We start from the raw sequence: 10,383 nt of genomic DNA on the forward strand, positions 1-10,383 counted from the left end.
GTNGGAGAGAAGAGGAGGAAGGGAGGGAGGAGAGGGAGGGAGGGAGGAGAGGGAGGGGGTAGGGAGGGCGGGGGAGAGAAGAGGAGGGAGGAGGAGAGGGGTAAAGAGGAGGGTAGGGCATGAGGAAGGGAAAGGGGACTGTAACGGGATCGGGGGCCGAGAAGGGGAGCGGAGCACAAGGGCGGGGTGTCGAGGTCAGAGAGGAGAGAAGGGTGTGTGTGAGGCGGAGGATGTGGCGGCGGCGGCGGCGGTGGGGGCAGGCTGCCGCTTCAGGGAAGAGTCATCCGGCCGAGAAATATCACCCACGGAGCCACATGCTCCGGCCCCTTGTACAGAGCAATAGGGAAGTGCAAATAGTGGTAAAAAAGAGACACATGAGCCTCGACGCAGGATTGTGGTGATGCTAACCTTGTCTCACCTCACCTCACCTCACCTCACCTCACCTCACCTCACCTCACCTCACCTCACCTCACCTCACCTCACCTCACCTCACCTCACCTCAGGTCAGCTCACGCACATACATTACCCTAACCCCCGGGTTCCTAGGTCCTGCACCTCTGCCCCCACGCGCTCCACATCACCGCTGTCCCGCCCCGCCCACCCATCTAAAGACCATCTAGACAGGTCAGCTCAGCTCGGCTCACCTCTAGCGGCAGGTCCTTGTCAACCCCCGCCTCCACCAGCGCCTTGACCACCTCCACATGCCCCGCAAGGCAGGCGCTGTGGATGGGCGTGTAGCCACCCTGGCGACGAGAAGGGGGGAGAGGGGAGGCAGCAGGTAAACGATGAAAGGATGTGGCGAACACACGGATAAGAGGATGACACGTCACCTCCATCCACCGCCACCACTTCTCCACCAACAGAACCCCACAGGCGCCAGAGGCCCAATGTAGGCCCCAAGCCGCCCCATAAACACACCAAGCTGGGTACCAAGCCCGGGGTCATGACGATACGACTTCGAACCCAAAGAAACCAGCATCAACGTTGCCCGCAGCATTTCATGCCGGACAGCTGCCGTACATACCCTCAGCTTAATAAGCTTGTTGGCTTTCTTCGCGACCAGCGCCTTCACCACCTCCACCCTGTTGTTCTGCGCCGCCACGTACATGGGCGTCGCACCGCTCTGCGATATCAACCAAACAACACCGACGAAAACATCAGCCAATGACACAACAATTTAACGCACATATGTATAAAACAGTCTGACATGTTCGTTACGTAGGAACGCACAGGACGATGCGACTCCCAGGTAGGAGGGTGAGGGCAATGGCCGTACCCAAGGCCCCTGGGTGGGGCCTTAGGTAACCCCTATACAACGACATCACTCAACTCACTCACTGATGCACTGGGAGGAATCCCCTCTGCTGCTACTGCTACGGCTACTGCCACGGCTACTGCTGTTGCTACTATAGTACCCCGAGCTAGTGACTACAGCGATTAGTGACTACAGCAGCCTCTCCCACACACACATTCCCTTAAACCCCCCAAGCCCCCAACACCTGGAAGGTGCACTCGGTATTGGCTCCCGCCTTGAGCAGTATGGATATCACCTCTATGTGGCCCCGCTCTGAGGCGATGTACAGCGGAGTGGCCTTGTCCTGCAGGTGGCCCGGGGGGGCAGGGGTGGGTGGGCTCAGTGTGCGTGTGTTTGTGTATGGATGTGCGTGGGCACAGAGAGGGTGCGTGTGTATGTATATACGTATGTATGTGTGCATGGGCGTACCTATGGATGAGCGTAGGCGTGTGTGTGAAGGTGTGAGGGGAGGGAAGGAAGCGTGGAAGGTGAGGAAGCAAACACGCGGGGGAGAGTGAGGTGACGCAGCGGCTGAAGGCGTTAGCGGACGGGGAGGAGATGTGATCGGTTTAGGGGGTTAACGGGTGGGGATTGAGGTGGGGGGTGTAGTGGGGTAGTGGGACACGAACATCGAACATGGATCTAAAGCCGGTGGGCTACCGCCCCAAGCGCCGCATGCATGGTGTGACAGCGAGAGGGGGGGAGATCGGTGGAGCAAGTGCAGGGTGTGGGACTGACAAGAAGACCGGTTTGGTGATGATTTTGCTGCTTATGAAGAAGAAGAAGAAGAAGACGATGGTCTAAATCTGTCTGTCTGTCTGCCTGTCTGCCTGTGTGTGTATCAGGCCCCCCCCTCTTCAGGGGAGCCCCAAGCCCCCCCTCCCCCCCCGGGCAGTAGGGTCCCAGCAACTCCAAACCGAATTACGCCCAAACCAACTCCCCGAACGTAAACGTACCCTGCGCGCCGCGTTCTTGTTCGCTCCCGCCTTGAGCAGCGCCTTGATACATTCCGGGTGGTTGTTCTGGGCGGCGATATACAGAGGCGTGGCGCCGCTCTGCAGCGACAGGGACAGCAGCACAGATCTCCAAGGTTGCCCACACCGCAGCAGTAGGCCGTGCACACCGAACTACACACGACCGACCGCAACGCCGAACCGATCTGGGGGGCTTCCTCCTTCAGAAAAGCTTCGCCGTCCCCCCCCCTTCCCCCCCACCTCCATGGCAGCAGCTTCACTCGTTTGTGGTTCGTCTCGTTCCCCCCTCACCTCCATTCCCAACTCCGTGTTAGCTCGGGCCTCCAGCAGTATCTCCAAGCAATCCAGGAAGCCCTTCTCAGCACACAGGTACAACGGAGTAGCGCCGTCCTGCGGGGACCGCAGCGGGGGTGGGGTTGAGGGTGAGGGTGAGGGGGATTTAGAAATCACATGCAGAGGAGTTGTCGGGGCCTCCCTTCCTTCCTTCTTTCCCGTCCTTCCCCATCCTCATCACCACGGCAAGACCCGCCAAGACCTCCGCGTCCCCTCCCGCCCTCCTTAACACCCTCGGCCCACCTTGAGCGCCAAGTTGATGTCAGCTCCCGCCTTCAACAGCGCCCAGACGCACTCAGTGTGGTGGTTCAGGACGGCGATACACAACGGCGTGTGACCCTCCTTCTGCGGGTGGTCGTCATCGTCATCGGTGTTGTTGTCACCACCATCACCATCACCACCACAAGAAGGGTAAAGTTGAAGGGTGTTGAGAAGGAATTTTTTAATGGGGGGAAGGGGGGTTTCGGCGCGAGCCAAAGGAAAAGGCATTGCAACGCCAGCCTGCAGACACCTCCGCGCCGCATCCCCCGGTCTGCTCCCTAGGGGGGTTCACCCCTCCCTCCCCCTCCCTCCCCTTCCCCCCCTTTCCCTCCCCTTCCCTCCCCTTCCCTCCCCCTCCCCTTCCCTTCCCTCCCTTCCCCCCTCTCCTCCCAGGACTGCACGTACCTTCAACGCCGAGTTCTTATCCGCCCCCGCCTCAATCAGCACCTTCAGGGGCTCCAGCTTGCCCTTTTCCGCGGCGACGTACAGAGGCGTCGCACCGTCCTGCAGTACACCGCCGTACCACCGTTGAAGTAACCACCGTGACACCGCGTCCGTGACAAAGAGCAAAACATGGAAAACAGCAACACAGACCCAACCAGAAAAACGCACACGTGCCCAGGCGCTCGGTGAACATTGGTGTGCAAGCGGTACGACATCCCTTCCGGAAGGTCGCCAAAGAAAAAAGCCGGGGGTGGTGGTGGACATGACTTGACATGACATATATAGAAAATGCGGCGAGGGAGGAAGGAGACTTCGACCGAATAGAAGTCTGGGATACGTAAATGGGGGGGTGCAGCAGCACACAAATATAAGTTGCGCAGATGGGTGGAAGGGTGGATGGATAAATGAGTGGCCCGATCTGCATGCACTGTTAGGTGGCCGGACATGGGACATGGATGTGGACGTACATACTTAAGTTAAGGATTGGGAGTTGTGTACGTATGTACGTATGTATGTATTCCTATCGGTCCACCGACCCATCGGTATGCACCCGTACACACACATCCGTACATTAAACATCGAGTCCTTGTTTGCCCCGGCCTCCAGTAGAAATTTGACAATGTCGGTGTGGCCGTTCATGGCAGCTGAATGAAGTGCCGTACAGCCGCTCTGCGTAGCGAGGCCATGGGTTTGGAATGTGGGCAGGGAGAGCGGGGCGGGGCGATTTGGTTGAGTTCGTTGACGGCGAGGGAAAACATATGCAAGGAAGAAACACAGGAATTACCGACTGGACGGGGGGGGAGGAGGAGGAAAAGACGACCCACTAGGGAACGAAGCTGACGGCGGAAGAGGGGGGAAAAGGGAGGAAGGTGATTTCTTTCCTTGTGAGTGCTTTCTCTCACCCTCATTACCGCATAACTGTGCAGCTGCACTTCGCAGTAAACTTCGCAACAGTAAATAGAAACTAGAGGAGGACGAGGCGCCTTCTAAGAGGACTGTCTCCGTTAGGAGCTAACGGTTGGCCGGCAAACATGGACCACAAGGACCAAAGCGTAGTCGACTACCAACAGCCCAAGCCTGGGTGCGAAGTTAACGCACCAATTATTGCCAACTACTGCCAAAATGTTAATGCTGATTGTGTTGCTTCCAGTTTGTCAACAGCGTTACAACCCCTGTTTCAGTTCCCTTATCACGACCTGCCAGCGACCCGGCGACTACAACAACCCTAATCCTAAACCCTACAGACCGAACTCGTCGGCCGGGGAGAGGAAAGGAGGGACGGGGAGGCAGACAGACAGACAGAGGGCAAGCAGACAGACAAACAGACAGACAGAGACAAATGTACGTGCGGGGCCGCTAAAATAGGGAATCCGCCGTATCTAACCACCCCCGCCTCCTCTGGTTCGTCCGCCTTTGCTTTTGTCCTCGTCTGCCATTGTTCTTCACTTGCTCGCTCGCATACTCCCGTCCTCTGCCGGCGGGACAGCAAGCGGCACCTCCCTCACGCTGATAGTCGCCATCCGCTTCATCTTCGCCGCCCTCCTCCTCCTCCTCCTCTCCTCCCCATCAGCATCATAAAAAGCATGACTTATTACTTTGGTCTAACCACCAATCCAAAGCATCACTCCAGGAGGGGCATTTGGGTTTGCGTCCGGAGCCGCTCTCTTGCATTCCCTTGTTGAAGTGTTCGTCTTCCGCCTCAACACCCCACCACCAAAACCAGCGCTCCTGTCAGGAGTACTTCACTTCTCCCGACCTGTTCTGTCCTGTCCTCCGTCCTGTCCAGTGGCATGACCTCCCACCCGCCACCTCTCACCGTCTTGGCCGCATCCAGTGCAGCTCCCGCCCGCACCAGCGCCTGCACCACCTCCATATGGCCCTTCTGAGAGGCCACGAACAGCGGTGTGGCACCGTCCTGGTGGGGGGGGGGAGAAGGGGGGAGAAGGGGGGGACAGGGAAGTGAGTTATGTGATAGATTCAAAAGCCAAGCGGAGGGGTGGGGAATTGCCAACGACGACCTCCAAAGCAACTAATGGTATACCGTAGGGGGAGGGAGGGCAGGGGCAGTCTGGTGGCTGTGGGGAGGTAGCGGCCTATTTGTCGTATATGCCCCAACATACATACATACATAAACGCTGTAGTACCTACTATTGCACACAGGCACGCTCAACAGGTACCCTCACCTGGCTCGCCTTGGCCATGAGCACGTTTCCTCCCGCCTTTATTGCCGCGTGCAGCCCCTCCAGGTCGCCCACCTCCGCCGCCCGGAACAGCTTCTCGTCGCGGTCGTCCGTGGGCACGAACTTGCCAAGATCCAGCTTGGTGGCCAGACGCAGAGTCATCACACGGCTGGCCCCCGCCACCTGGCCCAGATCCTGGAGAGCCTCCACCACCTGCGTGAGGGGAGTGGGGCAGTGTGGGTGTGGGTGGGTGTGGGGGTGGGTGTGTGTGGGTGTGGGTGTGGGTGTGGGGAGGTAAGAAGAGGAACCACAAACGAGTGAAGCCGCTGCCAAGGAGCAGAACTGACCAGTAGGCGTTCTTGAAGGCGGCGACGTCGGGATGATGTAGTGAAAGGTGGGGGGAGGTAAAAAGACGAACCCTTGATGATGATGATAATGATGATGATGATGATGATGATGAGACAGATACCAGAGATAGACAAGACAGCCCAAAGAGTGAGAGTGTGTGGGGCAACACACCTTGCACCCGGGGGCCTACTGAGCTTACTGAGCTTACTTTCCCGCCCTCGGTCGGCTTTACGGTCCCCCAGTCGGCTGTAATAACAATGATAATGATGATATGGGTGCAACGGTGTGTGTGTGTGTGCGTGTGTGTGTGCGTGTGTGTGTATGTGTGTGTATGTGTGTGTATGTGTGTGTATGTGTGTGTGTGTGCGTGTGTGTGTGTATGTGTGTTGGTGGAATGGACGCGGGTGCGTTGCTGGTGTGATTGGCAAAGTCGGGTGTGTTTAGAAGAAGAAATGGATACTGTACATATGGGAGGATAGCCGGATAGCTGAAGCAATACACACCCACCCCCACCCCCCCCACTCCCCACACCCACCTGTCGTGGCTCGTGGTGGTCCAGATGCTTCCAGCAGAAGTAGCTGTACACGGCCCAGATGCGGTCCGGGGTGCTGCTGGCCTGATACCTGAGGAAAGGGCCGGGGGGAGGTGGTGAGGGAGGGTTGGTGGCGGCGGGGCAGCGGTGCTGGTGGGGCAGCGGTAGATGCGTTTGCAAGGGTAAAAATGCCGAAGATATCATCAGAGGTCTCTCTTCTTCATGAAGGAATAGGAGAAGTGGACGGTGAAATCAAACGCCCCTCACCACGTCCTCCCTCAACATGCCCCCAAGCCAAGGGAGGGCTGCTGAACATCCCCCTCCTAATTGAGAAGGCCTGCTACAGGCATTTTCTTCACAAGGATCGAGAATGCCCAACCCGCGTCCAGAAGATTCTCAAACGCTGCAACGCAACGCAACACAACGCAAGGAGCACCACGAACACCGTTAGGGGGTTTGTTACAGCGGACCCCGAACAGCGGGTCGAGTGCAACAGCACAACACCAGCAGCAGCAGCAGCAGCAGCAGCAGCAGCAGCACAACACCGCCAGCACAGCACCCCCATGCATGGGACGAGAGTGCGAGAGGCTCTCCGCCGGAGCTGGAGCGGATCGCCTCCACAGGCGACCTCCCAGGCCTTGCTTGCCTCACTCACCCCACCCCCTAACCCCGCTTACTACTACTTACCCTCAGTTTCCCTCCCCTCCTGCCATTCACCCCCCCCCCTGAACTCCCCATGACCCCCCTCCCCACCTTCTACAACTCACCCTCCCCCCTCTCACCCCGCACCCCGCACCCACTCCAGCAGTTTCAAACTTCGTGCGCCGGCCGTTCCATTCCGATTTCCTTGCACATGACTAACCCTCCCTCCCCCCCATCCCAACCCTCCCTCCCCCCCCAACCCATCCCAACCCGACCCACCTGCCCAGATGTGCCTCGTCCAGATAGTTCAGCAGCCACGACTTGGTGGGTGCATCATCGAGCACACTGCAGCTCTGCCAGGTCGCCGTCGCCAGCTCCACCAGGTGCGCCAACCGGCTCTCCAAACCCTCAGCCAGATGAATACTGCCCGTACGTACCGCCGCAGACCACGGCCCGCCAATGGCCTCCAACAGATTGCCCGCCTCCTCCCCCAGCAGGTCCTTAAACACGCTGGGAACAGCGGTGACGTCCTCCAGGTCGGAAACCATCCAGCCGCTGGAGTTGCGACTCGGAAGGCCGCCGCCGCCGCCGGAGGCAGCGGCGGCAGCGCTATTGTTCATACCGTTGGCCGCTGCGGCGGCGGCGGCGGCGGCAGAGGAGGAAGAATTGGCGCCGGTGAGTAAGGAGCCACCGTTGCCGTTGGCGCCGCCCGTGCTGTTGGGGTTGTTGGTGCTACCATGCGAGGGTAGCGGTGGTGATGGGATTGGTTTGCCGCACCGGCGCATCGCATCCAGCACCATACCCAGCCACGCCTCCAGTGGCAGCCAGTGGCACAGCAACTCCGGACGGCCGTGCCGCGCCATGCGCTCAACCTGCGTCCAGATGCGGCAAAAGTAGCTGCCGCTGGCGACGTAGCCGCGCTGCAGGATGGCGGTGAGCGCCTCCGCCGCCAAGCCGCGCTCCGGCGCCGTCGACGCACCGTCGCGCAGCAGCCGTACCGCCTTGGACAGCACAAACCGCGTGACGCCGTCGTCCGGTATGGAGTCGTACGACGGAATGACGACCATGGCCCGCGCACGTGCGTAGAACAGCTTGGATCGCATGATCTCCACCATGGGACCGCCGCCGCCGCCGCCACCACCTGCTGTATGGCCGCCGCCGGTGCTGTTGGCACCGCCGCCGCCGCCGCTGCCGTACTGCTGCATGCAGCTCCAATCGATCCATACGTACTGAATGCCCTGCTCTTTCACGGCGCTGAGCACCCGCCGGAGTTGCTGGAATTGGACTTCCGACATGGGGGAGAAGTTGTGTCGGCTGGCGGGTTTGCCGGCACCCCAGCGCCAGCTGACGACAACAGTCTGGGCCCACTGCTCGTCAGTTATGTCATTGTACGGCACCTCCAGGCATCCGTGCGTCATGTTGATATCCTCGTAGGCTCGAAGCTGGTGCCAACTGATCAGCTTGGCGAGCTTTAGCAGTCGGACGGGGGGATGAGAGAGCCAGCCTGGCATGCTGTTGTGCAGATCATTGACCCAGTCGGGTAGAGTCGCGAGGGGTCTAGGCTCGCCGATGCCAGCTAGAGGGCTCTGTTTTGGTAGGAGAGGTGGGAAGGGAACAGGGGTTGGATTTGGGTTGTCTTGCGAGGTCAACGGTGAGGTGCACGCCAGCAGAGAAGAGCTTCACAAAGCTAAGATAGGACTAGTGGATGGTTGGGTGGGTGGATGCAGTGAGGACCAGCTAGATGCGAGCCGCGGGTGCCTAGGCAAAGTCGTGTCTGGCTCGGCTCTACGTCGCGGTGCAGACAGTGCTGTTTGCGAAAGGTTAGGATTGTGCCCTTCAAGTTTAATGAGCATGGGCATGTGCTCTGGACTTCGCGGCGCGAGGATGCCAGCCTTCCGAAAACGTACATGGTGCAGTCCCAAGGCAGCCAAACCTTGATAAGCAGACATACCTGGGAACTTTCTTGTAATGCAATTGGCCTCCGCTGTCCATCCTACGTCAAGGGGGATGTAAGTTTTAAAACGAATAATACTTCATAAGCGTCCAACAATCCAATAAGCGCCCACTACCTTTGAGACAGACGCTCCACAGCCCATTTTTGCTTTGGTACGGTACGCAATTGCGCAACTATGGGCACCGTCCTAATGTTGCAATCGACACGCCCCCGTGCACGTTTGCTGTTCCCTATGGTAGGACAAGCATGGTTATCTCCAACCAAACATTAAAAGAGAAACGCGGTTACTGTACGGCTGTGTTGTGGCGCATTAAGCTCTATAGACCGGGGGAAGAATTCTGAGGAACCATAAACGCTCGCAGTTGAGCGTTAAATTGCTTTTCATAACAAAAATAAACATAACAAACACTGTAATAAACGGGCAAACAGTTCGCTGGTAAGTTCCACGGGTGTTTGTATTTAATTCGTGGAAAGTCGTTGCACGCCGTTAAAAAAGGGCTTATGCAATGCAGCAGCGAGCTCTTCGCGGAGAATATGTATATAGGAAGGGTTAGTACGCGCAGTCATGGTGTCTTTTCGTGAAGTCTTTTGGATGTCGGTTTTTAGGATTCAAACGGGTACACGCAATTCAGCAGCAACATCGAGGAAATGTGGGGTAAAAACGTATCTTATGACGAAAAACAAAGCGCTTCAGGATAGATGAAGAGGCGGGAATGTGATGAGGTGGGAACTGCAAGGCGCAGGTACGGCAGCTTACCTTCCGCAACGGCCTCACGTAGCTCAACAACATGAATTTTTTGTATCCAACAGTTGTTTAACTCACCACTTCCTTCAGCCCTGACAGCTGACTGTGATTCACGCCGAACAACTATTCAACAGCTCAGACTGTTGTCGCGCGCATGAATCCCTGATTTCCTCATGCCGGAGGATGACCTTACCTGTTTGACGAACGGCACAAGTCCTTCTCTCTTTTTAACACATGTGCGCGCAGAACAAATTTCCTTTTACGTGATAGGGCGCACGGTTAAAAGGTAACGTCCCCTAAGGCCCAAAATACATAATGATGGTAGCGGCCATATCGGTCATGTTCGCGGGTTTCCTGAGGTTCAACGACCTAGCCCACATTTCCCTCAAGCACGACCTGCTCACCCTGCATGACACTCACATCGCCATTAGACTTCCCAGGTCCAAAACGGACCAGGAGGGCAAAGGGCAGACCGTAGGGGTTACAGGTTACCAGGTGGGCAGCCGTCCAACGGGCGCGACGCTGAAAGAAGAAGAGGGGTTGTGTTCGGACTTGGCTGCGCACTCGCCGGGGGGGTGCGGTTGACATGTTGGGGGATTTACCTCTCAGCTGCTTACGTCTATATATACAGTCCTCGTTGGGGAGCTCTACCCATGTCTTAGTTAGGAGTATGACT

The 10,383-nt window shown here is 57.8% G+C and overlaps 1 protein-coding gene across 1 annotated transcript in view; it reads left to right on the forward strand.

The window, feature by feature from the left end:
* Window positions 1-10,022: 10,022 nt before the first annotated feature.
* Window positions 10,023-10,383, forward strand: part of VOLCADRAFT_95718 (uncharacterized protein) — a gene marked incomplete at both ends in the record, with an annotated part of 3,615 nt that continues 3,254 nt past the window's right edge. Inside the window, one exon of the mRNA XM_002954794.1 lies at window positions 10,023-10,202. Coding sequence (XP_002954840.1) covers window positions 10,023-10,202 — 180 coding nt within the window. The remainder of the gene's footprint in view (window positions 10,203-10,383) is intronic.

Source organism: Volvox carteri (assembly GCF_000143455.1).
Source record: "Volvox carteri f. nagariensis unplaced genomic scaffold VOLCAscaffold_46, whole genome shotgun sequence".
NCBI lineage: Eukaryota > Viridiplantae > Chlorophyta > Chlorophyceae > Chlamydomonadales > Volvocaceae > Volvox > Volvox carteri.